The sequence below is a fragment of the Falco rusticolus genome, chromosome 9 (genome assembly GCF_015220075.1).
Source record: "Falco rusticolus isolate bFalRus1 chromosome 9, bFalRus1.pri, whole genome shotgun sequence".
Classification (NCBI taxonomy): domain Eukaryota; kingdom Metazoa; phylum Chordata; class Aves; order Falconiformes; family Falconidae; genus Falco; species Falco rusticolus.
In genome coordinates, this window is record NC_051195.1 from 68,294 (window position 1) to 91,167 (window position 22,874).

The 22,874-nt window shown below is 44.1% G+C and overlaps 1 protein-coding gene across 1 annotated transcript; it reads right to left on the reverse strand.

Annotated features, from left to right (window-relative positions):
• Positions 1-482: 482 nt before the first annotated feature.
• TCTN3 (tectonic family member 3) lies at positions 483-22,090 on the reverse strand. Its single transcript, XM_037399576.1, has 15 exons — positions 21,757-22,090; positions 20,783-20,904; positions 15,832-15,962; positions 15,411-15,519; positions 15,221-15,339; positions 14,320-14,355; positions 13,887-13,961; positions 13,660-13,785; positions 12,551-12,646; positions 12,185-12,282; positions 11,425-11,590; positions 10,543-10,680; positions 6,762-6,924; positions 1,610-1,714; positions 483-952 (listed from the first exon to the last, which is right to left on the reverse strand). The coding sequence occupies exons 1-15, from the start codon at positions 22,011-22,013 to the stop codon at positions 867-869; spliced, it is 1,827 nt and encodes a 608-aa protein (XP_037255473.1). The 5' UTR covers positions 22,014-22,090; the 3' UTR covers positions 483-866.
• Between the last annotated feature and the right edge of the window lie 784 nt (positions 22,091-22,874).

Consider the following 22,874-nt stretch of genomic DNA (forward strand, 5'->3'; position numbering starts at 1 on the left):
GAACACAGGTTAATTTAATCAAGCACTAGTCCTCACTAAGAAACCTCAAAATAGGGTTAGGCAGCACCTTTCAAGCATTTCCTTCCTCCTAACATCATTGCTCTACTTTGTCTGGATCAAATCTGGCTACTTTGTCCTACCACGTGTAGCACTTCAACACTGAGAAGCAAAACATCAGGTTCCACGCGCTGTTAAGGATAAAGACAACAGAAGCAGCATTCCCATTCTGCTCCAGTTTCCCTATAGCCATCAAATGAAGGCTGCACGAGTGCCAAAGATCATTCAGGAAAAAGCAATGGATTTTGAATAAAATTTTGCAATAGCTATGGTTAGCAGAGTGACAACAGTGCCACTAAGCAACAAGATGCAAATCATGTACCTGGACATGTGTTCACATCCAGGAGAAACTGTTGCCAGGCAAATGCAAGGACAGAATGAAAAGAAGTCTGAAAAATGTAGACTGAAGTCAGCACTCTTGTTTAATATTTTAGGAAAAAGACTAACTTTGACATTTAGTACCCTGGGTGTCAGCCTCTCTTCCAGAACCTCTTACAGAAACTTCTTGCTCTACCAATTCTTTTTAATTCATACCCTCTGTAACCAAATCCTCACAAGTGGAACCCCTTGAGTAACTGCCTTCTGGCAATGGTTAGGCCAGCCAGCCACAACTTCCTAAGAAAAAGCAGGGAATATTCACCAACTGTAGTTATGTTTCTAAGCCGCTATTCTATCATTTTTCCAAGAGCACCACTCAAAACAGCATTCATCAGCATCAGGGAACTGTGTGGGCTCAGCTCAGCATTCCCTCCAGTTTCTCATTTTTAAGCCATTTGTCTTTACCTACTTTTCCTTTTTATTCTCTGCCCTCACAATGTGTTTCCCTCTTCTTTTGGGGTTGGGGAGAAACAAGATGGCATTCCGTTTCTATAAAGGGTAAGTTGGCACCCAAACCCTAATGGGGAAAGCAAGAAATAAAATAAAACATAGTTGAACAGCAGTCTGTCAGATCTCAAGATAAAGTACATCGGCAGGACAAGAAAGCAATTAAAACTACCTGAATACTCTCCTGGTCTCCAGCTTTGCGTGGCTCTGGGGCTATCCACCTTCTCCATACCACTCCTGATTTTACAGACATGTAGCACACCCACCTCCTCCTTCCTCCCTCTGCTGTGATGCTTAAGCTGTCCCTAAACAATTCTAGCACCAGAGGCGTACCAGTTTTGCCATCCCTCCTGCTCAAAGTTGCCGTTCCCACCCCACTCTGAAAAACAGCTTGGCCATGGTAACATTCTGGTCAGAGACCAACTGACCCACCTGTCTACACAATCACGCGAGTACCCGCATCAGCAAGAGAGAAGCACAGCAACTCCTTAGACTACACTACCACTAATAAATCGGTACAGGATGCTCTTGATTTCCTTGTATCGAGACTATTTCATACATACAATCATCTCCATTACTCTTCCTCCGCCTCCCTGATTATCCTAAACAGAGTACAGCATATTATCCAAGGCAGAGTCCAGAACTGCATGGAGTACTCAAGTTTGGATGAAGCAAGGATTTATATAGTGGTATGATATGATCTTTTATTCTGAACTTCATTCCTTACCTGGTAATTTGCACCATTCTATTTGCTTTTTGACTTCTGCTACACCATGAACAGACTTTTCAGAATAGGTACCACCCACATTGTCTATCAGATCTTCCAGGGATGCTGCAGAAAAACATAAAAATACCATTGCTTTCATATTCCTACTAACACAACATGCAAGAAGAGCAGCTTAAAAAATTACTGAAGCTAAGCCTGAGAGATGCTCACTCTGCTATTGAATACACATATAACAACCCTGGCGAAGAGTAGCTTAGAAAAGGAATGTAGTACAGCAAACAAACCAACAAATCAGTAAAGCAATTAACAAACAAAAATTATTCACTGACCTAAATACAGAATATGAAACATACTTTCTAAAGTGAATAAATATAAATATAGATGATAGAGAACAGGAAAGAAGAAAACTTTATTTTAACCCTTTATAAATTGCTTCTCAGTGTCATCAACAGCAAATCTGAGAAGATAAAGAAGGTAAACACTTCCAAGTGTCCGTAGTTTTTTAGAATACAGAGTCAGCACAAGTATAAGCATTTATGGCAGGGGTTTAGCTATTTTCCATTTAAGAAAATAAAACTGTTCTTGACTTCATAGTACAGAGACACTTGCTGAAGGCTTTTGGAAAACTATGTATGCGTTGCCATTAGGTCTCCTTTATCTACAGTTTTATTACTTCTTTCAGAGAGCTATAAGGTTTCTTAAACGAAAATTCTAATCTGATCCTGTTACATCTCCTGTGGGGAAACACAGGCTTATCACCGAGAGCCAGGTCAAAACCTAGATAATAACTTTTACATGGCACGCAAGTGTCAGGAGGGTTTAAGCATTTTCTTTGGGCATGTAGCAATCTTGTAAGCAGGTACAAGAGACGAACAAGCAAAAAGAAGTCTCAAGAGGGGCAACAGCTCTGCTGTCAGAAAGCTCCAGAAGAACAAAGCCTGATGCAGCTCTTATCAATTAGTCTAGTGCTTGCAAGGTCGAAACTGCAGTTTCACTCTGCCAGAAACTCCACGCAGCAGCAATGCTCTGTAACCATCCAGAAATCCGAGCCAAATTCTACAAGGCTGTGGAAAGCTTGTGAGGGCCAGACGAACAGGCACCGCACCTCTACAGTTTTAGGGCTCAAAGGCTCGGGTTTGGCTCTTTCCTGCGGAGCCCTCGTTCCTCTGCTGCGAGCAACATAGCAGCCGCGCCCAGCCCCCACTCGCGGGCGGGCAGCCGGCAGCACCTGCCCCGCCGCCCCGCGGCGCCCCAGCTCCGCGCTGCGCGGCGGGGGCGGGTACGCTCCGCCACGGCGGCCGAGCCGGTCACCGCCCTCGGCCCTCGGCCCCGCCGCGACTGCACGGGCGCCGCCCGGCCCGCTCCTCCGCCCCCAGGCACAGCTCGCCACCACAGCGGGCACCCACCCGCCGGCACGGCGCCTCCGCCCGGGGCCGCGCCCGCCCACCGCTTCACGGCGCCTCCGGCCCCAGCGCCAGCGCCAGCCCCAGCCCGCCTCGGCCAGGGCCAGGGCCGGGGCTGGAAGGCGCTCGGGTGGGCCCGCGCTCCGTGGAGCGGGCCCGCAGAGCGGCGGCAGAAGCGCTGTGGTGCAGCCGGGTTTGATCACGATAGCGTGACGCCAGCTTCGGCAGCGGCGGGTTTTGCCCGGGTCCGGCTGCAAGGAGAGCCGGGGGTCGGGTTGTTTTGTAGCCGAGCTGCCCCGGCCCCGCTGCCTCCGCTCCGCTCCCTGCGCCCGGCCCCTCTCCACCCGCGGCTGCACGCCGTTACATCTTTCTGCTGCCCCGCGGGGCTCTTCGCTGTGCCGAGGCGGACATGGAGGGATTTCTCGCGCACTGACTGTCTCCTCCCGTCGCAGCCTGCGCGTGCTCCCGCCGGGGGTAACCCCCGCCCCGGCACCCCCCTGCCCCGGCCGCCTCCCCGCCCCGGCAGCCCCCCGCCCACGCTCACTGCCGGCAGCGATGTCAGGCGGCCTCGGACGCCAGCGGGGGTGGATGTGAAGCAGCGCCAGAGGGAAAGGGGCTTTCTAGGAAAACCTGCAGGCCCGGGGTCCCTCTGACAATAGGCGTTAGTGACCCAGCGAGTGCTGTGCCACGGGGGTGTCATACGTGATCTTGTAAGGAAAACTGCAGCCGTGTCACAGATCACGTTTATGTATTCTTACCATTAGTTACTAAGCTAGATGGACACCCAGTGGCACACTGGGAAAGTCAGTTGAGCCAGATGAAGAGGGCAAGTATGGTGAGCACAGAAAGTAAGCCACCTCTCCTTTCCCTACAAACCCTACAGTGCTAAACAGTCGCTGCAACTTGGCAAACAAATTTAAAGGTGGCTCAAATACTCAGTCCCTGAAGAAAGCAGAAGCACACTAAGGAACTTACAGAAATTTTTAAGATGTCTTTTTTAACTTTTCCTTTGCATTTTATGTATATTCTTGCATTATAGAAGAGGCAAATAATCTCAGAACATTTCAGAAAATCACATTCTCGCTATTTCTGTTGGCTGAGTTGGGGGGAAAGAACCTATAATAAAAGTAGTACTCCAACATGGTGCTCTTTCAGGTAGTGAGAACGAAAACACATACTATCGGCTTCTAGTGTAACAGTGATCTGACAACCCCATAGAGAGATTTTAAGAGCTGGGTGGGCAGCCTAACCCACATCGCTACCAACAGTGCACTTCATTAACTTCTTGTAACTCTGCTCCTACTTTGTAACCCAAAAATTGCATCCTTCACTCACAGTGTAAACATAGACTTACAACCTCAAAACTGGACACACTGGAAAGATAGTTCTAGATAGAATGCTGGCAGCAGAGGAATTACGCAGCACTGTCTCAGCCCCTTGACATGGAGTATAAATACCCCATTCTATATATCTTGACATACTAGTCTGCTTTGTGTGTGACATTGTCGTATTATTGCTTGACAGCCAATTGTAACAGAGGCCATTTCAGTGCAGTGGGGAAAACCTTAACATGACAAAGCAGATGCTGAAATAAACTGTCATAGGAAACTGCAGATTCCAAACCCACATCCATGTGGTATGGCACGGCTAGAAATGAATGTGTCTTAAGTCAGGCTAGACCAGGCTATGGACAAGGCTCTCTCCAGCTACATTCCCTGCAATGAGGAAATGTCAGAGGAGTCACATGCGTGCTAGAAAATATGACATGTTGGAGGTTAGGGATATGACAGAGAATTACAATAGTAAGGTGATGCATTCTTATAGCGCTTCCATATATTTGCAGCTCATAGAATAAAAGAATCTCTGTAGTCACCAAACTGGATTATCACAATAATGCAGAAAACAAGAGATGCCAGATCCTTTTCATTCAAGCCATATCCTCACACATTTGGCAACATGATGTCTGGCAAGTTTCTCCAGCTAACTCTGATTGAGTCAATTACTGACACCTCTGATTTCCTGGATTCCACAAATTAGGAGCATGGGAGGACACGTGACATATGCTACAAATGTGTTTTGCTAAAAGCTTTGCAAACATATTACAGGCACAGCTGAGAAGCCACATATATCTAAAATCAAAGCTTGTTGCTGTACTGGTACCAGCAGCCATAGGTAACACTGGAATGCACACGTGTTCAGACTGGCTTTTATGGGCTGCCCCAGAATCAGAAGCAATGGAAGCAGCAGACACTTGCATGGAATTGTTTCCAAGCTCGTAAACCACACAAACAATCTGAAACTTAAATATGTGAAGTTATCGCATAAACTGCATGTATTAGATGGGACACGGTTTTGTTTAATTCAGGTTATCTCCTCTGATATCTTGACTAATTACAAGTTCTTCAGTTTATTTTTACACTCTTCTGTTTAAGTTTGCAATGAAAAAGAGCAGCAAAGTTGCTATACACAGTATACATACAAAATCAACAAACACATTTTGTTAAAGGTGGGCCAGACTTCTCTGATTTTCTTGCCCATTAGATGGGACAGATTTTTCCATAATCTGAAGAATTTAGGGTAAATAACAAATCCCTTGCTAAAAAAATATACTGTTGTCCAAAAACTTCATGGAATGATTGAGCGGATTTCCTTAGCCTGTGTGATGCAGTGGGGCACAGTAGATAATCAGATCACCTTCAACTTCAAAACCAATAAACTTACGTTTTGGTCCCAGAGATTGAGCTAGGGGTAAGGTATTGCAGGAAGCTTCAGTCTCGTAATGTATCTACAAATTCTTCCTAATTAGTTTTTTTTCTTTAGGACTGTTCACAGCTCTCTGATGTGCCACCTAGCTTTCAGGGGCTATCATTATCAGTCCAGTTCCTATCTCGAGCTTCAAGAGAATGTTTCTGATCTAGGAAAACCCATATTCAGGCCTGTTTCTTCAAGAAGAAAAAAGATCAGGAAAGAAGTTGTCTTGACAAACAACTAAAATTCAATTATATTTCACAGGATGGGACATCTACAATGACTTTGCTTTGTGCAACACAATTGCTAATGTAAACCAATTAAAACACAAAAACTTCAATTGAATATCTGTATTTGAAAAAACATAGAAGAGTCAAAAACTGTCAGAGAGGCATGGTTGCCACATAACAGGTGACTGGCAGACATGTCTATTCATAAAATAATAATTCAGGCTGCCTGGGAGGGCTCCTGTATTTTAAATGTTGGCTCCTGTATTTTAAATGTTCAGTTAGTTCCATGTAGAAAAATCAGATGCTTCTCCAACAGGAAGATGACTGAATGCAGCCCCAAAATGTTTGGATTGAACTCTGCTTCTCTCTCCATACCCCCTTGGTTTAAAAAGCACTCTTGGTTTCTGGGAACATGCAATATTCATTTTCACATCCTCCTCTTCGTTCCTGTATAACCTAATGTCTCTTGACCCCTCCATCTCTCAAGTGTTTCACTACAGTGAGGTTTGCAGGTGGTGCATATGGAGAATAGGGGCATGAGAGGACACAGGACAGAAGCTAGTCATGTGGTTTCAGCCAAGAACAGAAGGCACATGGATATTATAGGAATAGTGTAAGAACCTGAGGAGAAAAGACTATGATCTGAAACATATTCTGAATGTATCAATTCATTTACCGAACTTTTAAGTATGGGCTCCATCTATTTGACTTTTCAAAAGCAGAGAATGCTAGTTATTATTAGAATCAACAAAAAATAGCCCACCAGATCACCTCTATAACTTCTTTCCAAATTCACTGCCACCTTGAATAGGAAAAAGATGTCAAATGGGAGTTTCCAGTGCACTTGGGGCTGACCTCGTGGAGGTTCTGGCCATTCAGTCATGTCAGTGAAGGTAATGACAGTTGTCAAAGGTACCGTGCTTGTGCTTAGGAACTGCAAAAAGAGGAAAGCATAAAAGGTTTAGGAAGCTTAATACAAAAGATACATCCCTCCTCGATTTGCTAATGGAGACCCACTGTACATAACTGGCAAGCAAGATGTCTCTAGGATGGCAGGAGTTAAGTGTTCCAGATACATTTTTTCAGGGGAGTAACTCCTCTTTCCCAAAATTGATACTTAGCAGGTAAATTGAGGACACAGTAGCTATTGTGCATCATATATTACAGATCTCCAGAATGGAAGCAGTGACTCAAGTTCTGCCGGAGTAAATCTTTTATGCAGAAGACAGACATATCAGATAGTTGATAATACAAACAGAAGAAAATGTAGCTTTATTTTTGTACAAAATTTATTAATTTATGTAAGATGAGATCACCTGGCCCTCTGAACAGGTGATTGTTGCCAGAAACAGACAGGACTGCCACAAGATTTGATCCCTTCAAAATATCAGTAAAATAAAGCAGGGAGCCAATACAGCAATGAATTTATTTCTCACATTTTAGGATACTGTTTTCAGAAAGGAGACAGATTGGTAGGTCAGTTGGTAAAGATGTAAGAGGGGCCTGAACTTCTAAGGCCCCAGTTCCTTTCTGTTTCAACAGAATGCTGAAGGACAACAAATACACTTGTTCCTTGAGCTATGTGGAGTTTCATGGCTAGCTTGGAGTGATTTAAGACCACACTGCTGCCAAAAGAGCAGCCTCACTCCCTGCCCCAGCTTCACAGCTCTGCATGCTAACTTCAAGAGAGGGAATCTACTGGCAGCATACTTTCTGTGCTTGCACTGGTTTAACCCAACCTGTGAAATCACCACCTCATTCACTTCCCTGGAAACAATTTGCAAGATTGCCTTTAGAGCAAAGTTGTGCGGGAAGCACTCAAAAAACTCCCAAGACAGAATCAATTACTCTCTCTTAAGAGAAAAATACTGAGAATCCTGATGGGGAATTTTCATGGTACCTCTTGAGGCAAATTAAAAACACTTGTGCTTAAATATAAAATAAAATTGTAATGAACAATGTATGGGACAGAGTCCTACCACAAAACGTGGTTCTACACAGAGTCTGCAAATATGTGTCACGAGCAAATTCCGTACCTACACTTGCATCAGCACCAATCCCTGAGTGTCAGCATGGGGCACTTCAGCAAAGCCCTGGGTCCAGCCACCCCAGTGCCCCCACCCAGCTCTGCTACAGAATGGCTACAAGACAAAGTTAAGGCTTGATCTTATCACCAAGGGAAACCTCACTCCCTTGCAAGGAGTCTGTCTCTGGCATTCCTGCTTTCACCTAGTTTAACCCCTTCTTGCAGCTGGGCCTTCTTGCCCTCCAGGCCAGATCATTCCTCAGTCACAAATTGCCACTGCTGAGCACTCACAATTAGAATTACTCCTTCACTCCTGATGGATGTAAGTTCTCCTATCAATGAGTAAACACACAGTAGGCACAATTGCCTTAGTCAACAAGAAGCCACAAAACAATTCTGGCTTTGTCTCTGAACCTTCAAAATCTGTCTTAAAATCAGGGGATATTAGTGGGGGAAAAAACCTCTCACACAACCCCTCATTAACAGCTGGGAGAAGGCAGACAGAAGCAACTTCCAGCATGCTCCTGTATAGCTCTACACCGTTTAAGACTGCCTTGTATTTTCAGGAAGGTCAAATACTACTGTGACCAGATATTGTGGATGGGTGTAGAAAATGGGATCTCTTTCCTGGGTTCTGTGTTTTCTCCTTAGTCACTAAGGCAACTCTCCAGTGACACAGTGTGGTCTAAAGGAAAAGGGTTTTTTTTCTCTAAAGAATAGATAGTTCTCAACCCTGATGGAGTAGCAGTATTAAACACCACAGGCAGGCTGGCAGCAGTCTTGTGGCTTTTTTTTTTTTTTTTTATAATTGGTTGGAAACAGAAGTGCTGAGGTACTAACAGACTGACTCCTGTTCTTACCTCTGCTGTCAAGAGTGGTTCCAAAGAATGTTTATCAATATGGTGATAGGCACTTTACATATATATATATATATAAAAATATAAATAAAAATATTAGAATCTGTAGGCTAAAACTGGGAAGTGACATAATTTAAAAGTAAAGCAATATACAGCCTGCATCTGTGATCTCACTGGTATGCTTACAAAGAGCTGTAGTTCTTCACTGCTGAGTATGGTACGGACTGGTACCTCTACTAAAATGTGTTTACTAACAACCCTAACTTGTGGATTGCCACTGATTAAGCCAAAACTGATTTTAGTAGTGTGTTTTTTTCTTGCTGCCAAAACCTTGCATTCTTTTAATTTGCTTTGCAATACACCTTACAGCTCTAAAGTAATTAGCATCCATTGTTCAAGCTGATGAAATCTGAATCTCATAGTTTTTGATTGGCTAATCCTTACTGAGGGCTATGCACCCTGCACTTTTACTAGGAATGCAAGCCTCCCTACTCAGACAGAAGTTTTGTTAATGGAGCCACTTAACAGGTCAGATGTAGAAAATATCTTCATGGGGCGGTGGTGTCAGTTTGCTCCAGGGCAACACATTTTACAAGGTGAACATTTTCCTATCATGTTCTTTTATGTATGTTGCAAGAAGGGAGGACAAAGAGGTAGCATGAGACACATCCAAACAATGATGTAAAATCTCATTTAGACCAAGTCTGAAGTCCAAAGAGTAGCAACAGGTCAGACAGACACTTCCCATGTCATACCTCACTGCCATGAGAACGCCATGGGGCAGGTGTCAGCTGCTCCCCCTCCTGAAGCCCTTGCAGAGAATTATACATCTTCAAAATATACAAGCTGCCCAAAAGACTGATATCAGGAATCTAGCCTTGCACCAAAATGGGATCCACTGACATATGCTTGAAAAAGACCATTCTCCTTTGTGAACCTGATAGCTCCATCTTCCTACTGACTTCACAGAATCATAGATCAGTTCGGGTTGCAAGGAACCTTTAAAGGTCACCTAGGCCAACCCCAATGCAATGAGCAGGGACATTTTCAACTAGATCAGGTTGCTCAGAGCCCCATCCAACCTGACCTTGAATGTTTCCATCATGTAATCTTCTTTTAGGAGCCTGCTTTCTGGCTTAAAACCTTTTCCCCTAATTCGTCAGATTTGCTGCCATCAGCATTAGCCTCTTCCTCAGCTACCTGGTGGTGATTTAAGAACCCCTATAGGAATAGAAATATCTTCTTGCACAGATTATCAGCATGCTGTGGAGTCTGTGAAATATAAATCAACTCAAATTCCATATCAATCAAGGCTTTAAGACACAACTAGATAAACATGCAGTTATTGAATGTTTGTAACTAGTTTTCTACTGAGCATAATTGAAAGTTTACAGTTTGAGTCCTTAAGTGACAAAAGGTGGGCTGGTGTTGGAAGGAAGGTACCTTTTCCAGTTGTACAAGTGATTGAGCAACAGTACTGATGAAGCCATAAAAACACCTCTATGGAGCTGTTAAACACAAACCCTTGCCATTGCAGCCAGACCACTGCTAAAGTTCAGTAAATCTCCATTCAGTAATATAAAGACCATTTGATACTTTGATTCTTAAATAACCTGTGAATCCTATTTAATTACCTCTGTGTGTGAGGGAGGGGTTTAAAATTCCATACCTTCAGGGGCTGACACTGATAAGAGTACTGTGCACCCAGTATTTGAGCCTGTGGGTTGGACAGGAGGCCCACCTTAGTCCACAATATCTGTATCTCCAGGGTCACAGGAACCATGCAACAGGAAGTGCAATTTACAGCCTGAAAAGAAAATATACTTCAAACATCTTAATATAGTACTCTAAACGTGAAAAAGGACCATTATGTTCAAAGTCTATTATTTTTGATAGCATAGGTCACAAGAACCTGAATCAGTCACTTCAGCACTAACCCTGCAACTTCTGGTCAGGTCAGCCACCTATTTTAGAGTTGTATCCATCTCACTGTTATCTTATATCCAAACAGAATTTGTCTCAGCTCTACCACTTGGATTTTGTGTTCTAATATGCCATATCCTGACAGATTAATAATTATCAAAATAGAATTTCCCTCCTCCATAAGTACTTGGATTGCAAACTTTTACACTTATTGGGTAATATATAAACTTCCCTCGAAACTGGAAAATCAGAAATGTTGATAATAATAAAAAGCATCAAATTAATAGGAAGTAACCCGGTATTATTAGTTTTAGAAGGCTGTCAGAAAACTAGGTAATATAATGCTGGATTCAGTATTGAACTGTTTTTGCTCATTTAAATAGCAGGAACAGGATTCAAGAGACATTAAATCTGTCAGGTGATTGTTTTTTCAGGGTTTTTTAGTAATTATCCTAATCATATGAACGACTTCTTACAGGCATCCCTGAGAGTCAGTGGATCATAACACAGAGAACATAAGCCCAGATGAATAATCTGGTTCTTTTTTCCCATGCGCGTGCTTCCCCAAGGTAATACAAAGATATGAAAGGAAAAATATTCACAGCTGGTCTTTTTGCATTCATATTACCTGTACACTGCAGTTCTGAATCAGAATGGTTGTCCACTCTTCTGCCTGCGTTGAATGAGCACTGCCAGTTATACCAAGGTCCTCTGCTTTGTTCATGCCCTGAAAAGCCTTGTATAACTTCTGCTGGATATAACTACAGTTACTTTCTTCCAGTATTGGGGACAGGCTGGAAATAAGAAAATATCAGCTTTGACAAGGTGATTTCCAGAACAGAAAAAAACCCACTATCAACATCCTTCCTTTGTAATGAATATTTCTTCTACTCATTATGGAAGTATTGGTATTAAATGGATGCAGTTTCAATCCTCTCTACAATGAGAGGGGAGAAGAACAACATGGCATGGTAACGCACGATAAGGAAAACTGACAGCTCTTTAGTGATCTTATCACATCAGTGGTCACATACCTGCTCTGTCACCAACAAAAGAATAATCCAAATGATCAAAACAATCACTTTTTAAGGTTCCATTATAATTTGCTCCTCAAATACAAACTCTCCTCTTGCCCAAGATATGTTGCCCGACTAAAATCTCAAAATGTCCCAGAAGACCTTCACAATGTTCAGATTGTTCTAGAGGTCCACCACCTGTCTGACATTCAAGTGCTCTTAGGAGTATATGAAAGATCTGTAGGGGCCCATTTGCAACCTCATGGAAGGACCTAGGCTCCACAACAGTGCGTGAGAGACTATGATAAAACTTGCTAAGTGGCCCCACACCTTCCAAATGTGTCAGGAAGGGTGACTGCAGTGTGTTGTTACCTGAGCTTGCAGCCTGTCCTCATATTTCTTCCAAATTGTACTGTGTGTCTGAGGAACTGTGAGCAACTTCCATCACCTTTGCTCCGTAAAACACTCATCTGATGGACTGCATGTCAAGAAGCCAAACAAAAGCATAAACAGACAATACAGGACACCCAGCTTGTGTTTAACAATCCTCTCACCCCACATTCCTCCTTATCCTTACCACAGGACTACAGGTCAGTTGTGACCAAAAGGCCTGCCGGTGGCTGCGATGTAATACTGAGGTATGCCCTCACAGGTAGACTCTCAAAAGTCCAGACAGTAAAGTACAAGAAGTCAATAAACCCAGTGATAAATAAAACTTGATAGGAGAAAAAAGGATACATGCTGCACGGCACCACTGTTTGCAACCAACACTGGTGCTCCGGTGATGTAGCCAGGGTTTCCACTTCTAGGCAACGCATGAGAAAGAGTCCTGGTCTACAGAGAGGCAAAGGGAAGAAAGAAAGGAAAACGGTAGCACGAATTAGATCCATTCATCTCAGAAGATCAAATTCACATTCTCAAAAATGTGAATGTAAACCGTTTTTTGAATGACTGAATATTATGCACTACTAAAACCTCCACTATTTGTTTCCAAATCCTCTTTCTTACCTACCAAGTTCATCTGCAGTCCAGCAGGTAAAAAACTGTCAGTACCTTGAAATGTGGATACTACCAGGACAGTTTTGAGACAATGAATTCTTACTGCTCAACATTTGTCTCTAAGGAAGTGAACATACCAGTCTGGGTCTGGGTAATTCTACGGATGACTTGCAGAACAAACCCTGCCTTGACCCCAATTCTGAGTGTCAGATTCCACTTTTGAATTGTTTTATGGGGAGAACCTCTGTGGATAACTGTAGCAAGGTTGCACTGCACACTTACCAACCCCTGAGGTCATCACTTATGCCACTTCACATTGCTTCTATGGGACAAGGTTTACATGAAATTCAACACACATAAGTATGTCCCAGATTGCCCCCCCCTCCGAAGTCCCACTGCACAGGCATAGTTAAATAAATACCTGGAATAAATTTAGCAACTTTGTTCACAAATGCTGAACACCTCAGATACAGCACCAGCTCCAGCCCTTCCCTTCACAAGACCATGGTGCTGACCCTGATCTCACCCTCTCTCTTCCCACCAAAAAAACCCCAAACCAATTCAAAACAAAGCAAAAAATAGTCAGATGATAACAATCAGCCCCTTCAAACTTGGGCAGCGCAAGACTGCATGCTTGAACTGAGCCTGAATTTTTCTTCTAACATGGTTTACCTGAGACCAGAGCAGTGTCCCCTCCTTCCTTCGACCACCACCTGTGTTCCAGGGTTCTGGCACTACCATACCACAGTGACACTGCTCTAATCTTTCCACATCTGATCTGTACAAAACTGGGTCACAAACTACAGACTACAAACTTTTAAAAGCCCAGTGAGGATGGAGGCACTGACCCAGAAATGCAAAGTGAAGTGCTGCTGCAGAGAGGATCCTAGGTTCCCAGAGATGTTGCTCACTTTGAACCGGACAGAAACACTCTGAATCCCATGTGTGCCACTGAATTCTATCTCATAGATCACCTGAAAGTCCAATTCAAAGAAAAATCAGATGCAGAGGCAAGTAATAGGGCAATGACTTGAAGCTCGTGTTGAGATGCCCAAAGGAAAGCAGGTTCAGATACCTCAGAAACAACATTTTTACATGTGTTGCCTGCCATGTGGGGAGCTCCAGGTGGTGCAATTGCAGTGACCTTTACCTGGAGACAGCAAGCATATTAACAATTAGCAATTGTTTCAAAGGAGCATGCTTTTCTTTCCCTTTTCCACTGCTTTTACATCCAAGTCAGATTTCCGTTCCTGCTGTAGCTGTGATCTGTGGACACATCACCCTGCTCCAGATGCCCAAATTTTTCTAAGAAAACAAGCTACCTCCCTGACTCTAGCCCTATATATGCCCATTCATTTAAAAGTACATCTAAAAAAAAAATCTCATCTCACAGAACACTCCCATTCTCCCATGTTCCCAACCCACAGGCATTACTATGAATGCCTAAGATTCCAGGTATGTTTTTATTTCAGAAGCAGAAATTATTTTCATTGGCAAGAGAGACTGACCTTCATGAACTGCTCAATGGTGTCATTAATTGGGACCTAGGGAAAACAAACAAGCCAACGCACAACATCAAAAAACCAACTGATTTGCTGGGTTTGCAAGTGCCTAAAGTAATGAAACCATCACTAAAACCAGCCTACATGTTACAATGAAAAAATTACTTTGTTTATTCCAGATGTGTAAAATGTCATCAATTTGTGATCTAGAAATTGCAGATGTAACCCACAGAAAACATTTCCCACATAAGGGTAAACTGAATCATTAGCCTTAATATTTACACTGCTTTTTTTTTTACTCTTGGAACACCAGAGAAATCCCAGAAGGTGATAGGAGATATTTTCATATTAACATTCAGTAAGACCAGCATGAATCCAGGACAATAAATTGGTTCTTTTGAAATTATTGTCAGGATGAATAATGCAGAAATTGATATGGAATTCAATCTATGAATGTAAATAAAGCTAATATTGATAACTGGCCTTCAGTATGATTTTAGATCTATCATGTAAAACAAATCTTCATTCTTTACTAAGAACATGTATTGCTTGGTTGATCAAGTTCATGGAACAAGATAGCAATACTTCGATAAACAGTCTTTAAAAAGAGAGAGTGTTCTAATTAAACCATTAGAACTATGAAGTGTTAATTAAGTATGTGTTAAATGCATTAAGAATCTGTTAATAACTGAAATTTATTGGAAAGTAGTTTGAATTGAGGGATTATCACCAAACATAACATTTTTATCAGGTTTTCCAGCAAGAAGGCCTTAACAATCGGGAGATCAGTGATGACATACCTGATGACCTTTAGTTTTCCCATTAGCTGAAGTTGCAGTGGAAGGCAACTTCAAATGGAACTCAAGCAAATAAAATGTTGAGCAAAAGGAAGCAATATGACATGCACCTTCAGCACAGTGAAGTCACGGTAGTAGGAGGCAGCATCTAGGGCAGGGTCAGTAATGCAGCTCTTACTCAAGTTGGCAAAAATCCGAGTACAGCTTGTGCTTTTACTGTCCAGGAAGCCTGAGTTAAGACATGACAACAGATAAAACAGAAGCAAACCACCCTAGAGAAATTCTTCTCCCTTTACTAACCAGCAGGATTTCCATCAAGACAAAGTCCACTGGCTCCCATTTTTACTGGCTGTCTAAGAGTGCTCAGTACAGATGATGAATCAATGTAGATTAGGATTGGATCTCCGGTCTGAAAAGACAATTTGGAGAAATCACAGACAAAGTGACTCTGGAATACTAAGGCCAAATACAAGGGCACAGAGGCAAATTTATACTTCTCCTTAGTGTACATCCAGTTTTGTCTAAAGTGTTGTCCAAACTTTGAAATACAAGAAAACTAATCACAAACTTTTTACACAGTAAGGAATGAAAAGAACTGAGAGATAATATGGATCACAGGTAGAAAAGTAAGAATCTTTCAATATGCTGTCATTAGACCTCATTACAGACAGCTTTAGTAAAAGAGTATCTGCAAACTGATTGCTATTTTCCTTCAACTCACCCGGTAAAAGGCCGAGAATGATGGCTGGACTTGTGATCGTGCTAAGAAAGAGTGTCTGCCATACTTCTCAAAGAACTTCAAAAAATCAGACTCTTTAATATCCTGTGGCTGTTGGAAATAGTTCAGATTTGCTAAAGTTGAAAAGAGGGGGGGGCAGAAATCCAACAATATCAAATTACTGGAAAAGATAGAAAAAGTAAATATTGTGCCAATATTTTTAAAGGAACAACTTCAGTAATTACGAACTAGATAGAGCCTTATATTAATTAATCCATAGTAACACTGCTAACAGACTAATATGAGCTATGAACAGAATGATACCGTGAGTACTAGTTTGTACTGTTTCATGGGAAACGGGTGTTAATACACAAATGTGATTTCCCAAACAGCATGAAAACTGCTTAAGAGAACTACCTTAATATATGCTCTAATTTCTGTAAAATGTCCAGATTAGACACAGGTGACATTTTAATGACAAAACACTACCAATATGTGAGTTCACTAAGAGCAACACTAAACGGATTAAAAATAATTAAGGCTGGCAAAACTCAAAAGTATGAATAGACAATAGGCATCCTTAAAAAAAAAGAAAAAAAAAGAAAAAAAAGACGACTTTCTATTGGTACCCCACAGTGATGCACTCCTGACCCAGTGGTATTCAGTATGGTTACCATGTTATAATTAAATCGTTCCTGCTAAAACACTAATAAAATGGTAAATTATTAGGGACATACTATGTAGACTCATCCTAATGGACGTGTTCAAACAATAAACTTTCTGATACAGCCAAACAAAATGTTTTACAAGGTTTGAGGACTACAGATCATACCAACTACAGGAGTGAGTGACAGTACCCTTGATTACAGTACCAAAAAGAATTTAGGTAGTCTAGTAAGTTGGGGGGTGTGTAGAGAAAAAAACCCACAACCTTAAGGTCTCAGTATAATTCTACTGTTCAAGGGCTGAGCAGATCCTCAGATGTAGAGCAGCAACCAGAAATAAAAGCTTTTTTATATCAGAATACAGCATTAGTCAAGCAGTCAGCTAAATCGTTTAAGGAGATAAAGGCCAAATGAGTATTAAGCTCCTACAAGGTTCACAAAAACAGGTGCACAAAGCAGCTTTCTTATTAGTTACTTGAGGGTATAATCATTAGACTGAAAAAGAAAACATTGATAGTTGTTCCACTCACAACCATTTCTTTTCTTTGGAATGCAATTCTTTATGCATTATTCTATTATCAAAGCTGAATACTTGGAAACGCAGATAACCAACATTACGTAATGCAAAATATGACTGAAAACTGGAAGAGAAGACCTTCTGCAGCAAAACTTAAGATATTCAAACTGCTGAAGTTTTCAGAGAAAAACTTTACTCTTGTTCAGTCTGTTTGCTTAAGAAAGCACACTAGCTACCTAAAGGCTATTTAATCTTGTAGAAAAAGGCAAAGAAGACTATCAGACAAATCAATTTGTCTGCAACCAGACAAACTCTTTAAAAAAACCAAACAAAACAGGAGTCAGGCTCATGAATAACGATTCTTGTAACTTTAAAATGCACTCATATTAGTTCCTCCACTGATTTAGAAGTGGAAATAGTAGCAATATTATCCTCAGTCCTGCAAAGTCTAAAGACAAAGTTGTTATCTTGAGGAGCTAGTATGTGAAACAGGAATGCTTTTAAAGTACTTTAAGTATCCTGAAAATACCCAGTATTTCCAACTGTCCCCAAGAACTGATCTTCTATAGGTGCATCAGTGATAAAAGGCAGGCCAGGGAAAACATGGGCCCTCTCCAGAAGGAAACAGGAGACCTGGCTACTCGGGACATGAAGGCTGAGGTACTGAATGCCTTTTTTATGTCAGTCTTAAACCGGCAAGTACTCAAGCCACAGAAGGCAAAGGCAGGGACTGGGAGAATGAGGAACCGCTCACTGTAGAAGATCAGGTTCAAGACCATCTAAGAAACCTCAAGGTGCACAAGCCCCTGGGACCTGATGAGATGCATCTGTGGGTCCTGAGGGAATGGCCAGATAAAGGGCTAAGCCACTATCCATCATTATCTGATAAGTCACAGCAGTCTGGTGAAGTTCCTGGACTGGAAAAGGGGAGCCATAACCCCCATTTTTAAAAAAGTAAATAAGGAAGACACAGAGAACTACAGGCCCGTCAGTCTCACCTCTGTGCCTGGCAAGATCACGGAGCAGATCCTCCTGAAAGTACACTAAGGTACATGGTAAATAAGGAGTTGATTGGTGACAGCCAATGCAAATTCACCAAGGGCAAATCTTACCTGACAAATTTGGTGGTCTCCTACGATGGGGTTACAGCACTGGTGGATAAGGGAAGAGCAACTGACATCATCTACTTGGACTTGTGCAAAGCACTTGATGTTGTCCTGCAGGACATAAATTGCAGAGACCCGGATTTGATGGATGGACTACTCTTTGGATAAGGAATTGGCTGGAAGGTGGCACTCAAAAAGTTGAGATCAACAGCTCCATGTCCAAGTGGAGACCAGTGATGGGTGGCATTCCTTCAGTGGTCAGAACTGGGACTGGCACCATTTCACATCTTTGTCAACAACACGGTGTAAGAGTCGTCTAAAGAGAACAATATTGTCTCAACATTGCTAACAGAGACCTGGAGATGGAATGTGGTCCTCATGGACACTGAGACCCAGTGACCCTGAAGGAGAACTGCATGGTACGAGGAGTACTATACTGCTCCCCGATACTGCTCCCTGATAGCTGGCGCTGGAAGGAACAACTACGATAAGGCTGCGTAACAACTGTTGTCATTACAACAAACCAGAACATGCGTGATAACCTTGTTCGAGAAGGCAGAGACTGACAGCAATCCACGGGCCAGAGGAGAAGCAATGTGTATTGCTCGGCATAAAAGAGGACTCTTTAGCAACTGATTTTAGGAGATCTTCTCCACCAAGGATCATGACGATCGGAAGGACCAGCAAGACGCTGCCTGGACCTGGGACCATAGGGACACCTTGGACCCGTGGTGGTAGCTATAATCCTCTTTCCTTTTTCTTTTTACTTATCTTTTCTTCACTTTCTGTCTTTCTACCTATTGCATGTCGCTTTATGGGCAAACAATAAAACTGTGCTGTTTGATTGAAGCATAACCCCTTGGTGTGGTTGCCTTGATTTTTGCACTTCAAGATCATAGTAAACGAACCATCATGAGTCCACTGAGTGGACCGTGACACACGGATGCTGGAATTGAGTGCACCCTCAGCAAGTTTACCAACACCACCAAGCTGTGTGGTGCGGTTGACACACTGGAAGGAAGGGATGCCATCCATGGGGACCTTGACAAGCTTGAGAGGTCCCATGCAAGCCTCATGAAGTTCAACAGAGGCCAAATGCAAGGTCCTGAATGTGGGTTGGGGCAATCCCAAGCACAAATACAGGCTGGGCAGAGAGTGGATTGAAAGCAGCCCTGAGGAAAAGGACTTGGGGTCTAGCAATGGTTTCAATGAGGTGAAGTCAGCTTGTGCATCACAATCTCTTTGTTACTGGGCATGCTAATTCATTAGGTTCAGAGCCTGTTCACATTAGCCTTTTTCCAGGAGACTCTCTGGAGCAGGCTTGATTATACTTCCGGCAGTGGTAGCTCATGTCGCCATCCATCTTTGAAATCAGCTGATGAGTACCTATGTGTTTCTGTATTTCCTTGGGGAAGACCAAAGGGGAGAAGGCTGTTTCTGTCTGAAAAGTTTACCATCCTTCAGGTGATCCCAAATAAAGTCTTCCTGAGATGTTCTTCTAACAACAAGCACAGAAAAGGCCATGCAAGCAGTGAATTCTGTTGTTCTCAGGTGTGCTATACCTAACATACAAGTGCAATCAAAGGCCTAGGGCTTGTTCAGTGGGCCTAATCATGTGGTAGATATGGGGACCAAATATTAAATGGCCAGAAAAATCTAGTGCTGCCAGTCCAGACACAGATGATTCTTCCTTTGGATGAGATCACAAATTCAAAATCCTTCTAATCCCATTTTTGTGATACTGTGGGTGGTGCAGGAGAAGGATATAATTTATCTACTTACAAGTTACAGGCTGAAATACCCAGGAGCCTGATGGAACTTTCAGCTGTGGTTAAGCCCTTATCAAAATTCATCTTTACTCTGGGACCTACTGAATATTGGAATGGGTGGAGTTCTAGCATTACTATCAATACCATGTACTACAAGGCTCTCATTGTTCCTTTTCCTTGCATGCAAAACATTCAGGCAACATCTGTGAAGAGCTGAAAGCAGGAACAGATAATAGGAAGCTAACCCTGCTTTGACCAGTTGTTAACCAGTTAACTCCTGAGCCCCACCCAACCTAAAACACTCCAAGATTTAGGTCAGAAGTAGATGGGACTGTGCATCAAGGCTCCCAGACAAAAGACTGAAAAGAAAAAACAGTGAGTGCTCAGATGTGAGACCCCAGTTAATTGCAATGAATGCCAGAGAGCTGGACATCAAACCAGTCAACCAAAGTACAGTATGGAAAGCAGAAAAGAGTGTTAATGGCATACTCTATGACTGTGTGTGATTACTAGAGAAAAATCATTGCTAGCAGAAAAAAAAAGCACGAAAAGTGTATGAAATAAAGAATCTGAGATATGATAAGAAATAACTTTCTGAAAAGGCTAATAGCGCTATATTTCAAACACCAACCCTTATTTGCTGCTCTGAGTGTAGCAAACTAAGTGAAGTACCTCAAATACAGAAGCAATTGATAAAGGCCGTTTGCTTTTAGCAAGACACCCTTAAAGTGACTGCAACGTCCTTTTTTGTGTGTCTGTCTTGGGCGACTGGATCCTAATCCACTATGGTCCATGGAACTATAACAGCCCAAACAACTATATGTAAGTTCAGAAAAAGATTCCCTAAGCAGAAGCAATCTAGGAATTAAATACATGGGGGGGGTAAAGGTCACTTACAGTTATCCAGCTGCACACAGAACAGCAGATCACGTCCACCAGGGACAGCAATGGTATCAGTAGGATAAGGGGTGTTACTTCTGAATATGAGTGATTTTTCCACGCACACTTGATTCACAGACCTGCCAAGACAAGCCCCCGCACCCAGGAAACTCTTAAAAAGGCTATTCTTGCAGAATTTCATACTTCATATTACTAAATGCCAGCAACACAGCAACAAGACACAGTGTTCCTTTCATCAGCTTGGAAGTTATCGTACAATTTGCATTAATAACCCATTACAGAAAGCTCCTCTCATCATTGTAGTAACTTTGTGGATACTCTCTATGTGTATATTTAGAAATCACTCTGAAACTCCCTGAAACAAGAAGTGGTAGAGCAATGCAGCATCCGCATATCTGAGCTCCTCTTGGTGCTCCTCACAACTGCCATCTGCAAAGACAGGGTTTGGCCACAGATTTTACTCTCCAGACAGCTGAAATCCCCACCGACAGCCTCTCAAGTCTACAACTGCCTTCCCAACTGCCTATTAAAGTTGGTTTTTTTTCCCTTAGAAAGACGCCCTCGGTTCCCAAGGCCAACAGCCTCCTCACAGACAACCCGCGCCCTGCTTCACCTAGGCCAGGGGTCCTAAAACTACGGCCTGCGGGCCGGATACGGCCCCCCAGGGTCCTCAATCCGCCCCCCGGTATTTACAGAACCCCCCGCCCCCCCCCGCCGGGGGCTGGTGGGGGGAAACCAAGCAGCCGCAGATGACTTCCTGCCACTTCATCCGCGCGCCGGCCCCCTGTTTAAAAAGTTTGAGGGCCCCTGACCTAGGCCATCGAGATGCTGCCCCGGGAAGCCCTGCCAGGCCCCCACCCGGAATGAGGCGGGCCCCAGGCCCCGAGCCGTGGCAGCACGGCGGCTCCAGCTGGGCGCCCGGCCCGCCCCAGCCCAGCCGCGGCAGTGCCGGCAACCCGCTCCCTGCCCACCTGCTGCCGCCGGAGCGGCGCGACGGGGCGGCGGCCACGGGGTCGCGCAAGCGCCGGGCGCCGGGCGGCAGAAGGCGGGCGGGGAAGCCGCCGGCGGCGGAACGGTGGCGGCGCGGCGGCGGAGCGGGATCGCTTCGCGGAGTAGCCCGGTGCGTGGCCCCTGCGGCGGGATCGGCGGCTGCAGGCGGGGTGCCGAGGCTCCAGGCGGCCAGCCGCGTCAGCAGCAGGGCCAGCAGCAAGCCCCGGGCCCCGCACATGGCGTCAGCTCGTCGCTAAGGGAGGCGGCCCGCCGCCCCTCCGGTCGAGCGGGGCGGCCAAGCGCATGCGCGGCCGGCGCCCACCTCCGGGCTGGGCCGTGCCCCGCTCGTGTCGCCGCTCTCGGCGGAACAGCTTGCGGGGGCTGCAGGCGCCTGCCGGGGAGGCTGGGCTGGGGGGCCTGTCGGAGGCTGTGGGCCTGTCGCCGGGCCTCGCTCCCCTAGCTGGGACGGGCGTGGCCCCGGGTACTAGTCGTTATCATTATAATCAGGAAGCCCCAGAGGCTCAGTTTATTTCTCCTTTTTGTCGTTACAGAAAGGTTGACGATGAAATAAACTCACCGTCAGGTTGTACCAGTCAGCACTAATGTTGCTGTCGATTCTGCTGGGCTGAGGGTTTGCCCCACAAAGCCCTGTGATTTGTCTCAGGTGCTCAAAACTGGAGAGCACGCCCTTTCCATCAGTACCGGCCAAGGGGCTTAGCCTCAGAGCTGCGGGACAGAGCAGGGTGGCTTGTCCTGAGCCTTCTCTTCTGGGGCCTTAGGAGTTGGTTTGTTGTCTTGTGGTGTGTCTTACGGGCTGCCCCGTGAGACTGCAGGGTCTCCTCAGAGACATTCAAAACCCACCTGGATGCGGCTCTGTGCAGCCTGCTCTGGGGGACCCTGCTCTAGCAGGGAGTGGGACTGGGTGGGCTCCAGAGGGACTTTCCAGCCCCCACCGTGCTACGATTCTATGATTCTGAGTCTCCTAAAGGATGGCAGGTTAACTCCTGCTTCAGTTTCCTGCAGTTCTGGATATTGCACCAGGCTCCAGAGGCACAGTACTTGCAAGCATGTGCTTTTGCTTGGTGTAGTAGCTTACATA

Coding starts and splice junctions, on each gene's coding strand:
- TCTN3 (XM_037399576.1), bottom strand. CDS start 22,013: ATGTGCGGGGCCCGGGGCTTGCTGCTGGCCCTGCTGCTGACGCGGCTG. Junction 15,963..20,782: donor CTGTGTGCAGCTGGATAACT/GTAAGTGACCTT, acceptor TTTCAACTTTAG/CAAATCTGAACTATTTCCAA. Junction 13,786..13,886: donor GTAAAAATGTTGTTTCTGAG/GTATCTGAACCT, acceptor TTGGACTTTCAG/GTGATCTATGAGATAGAATT.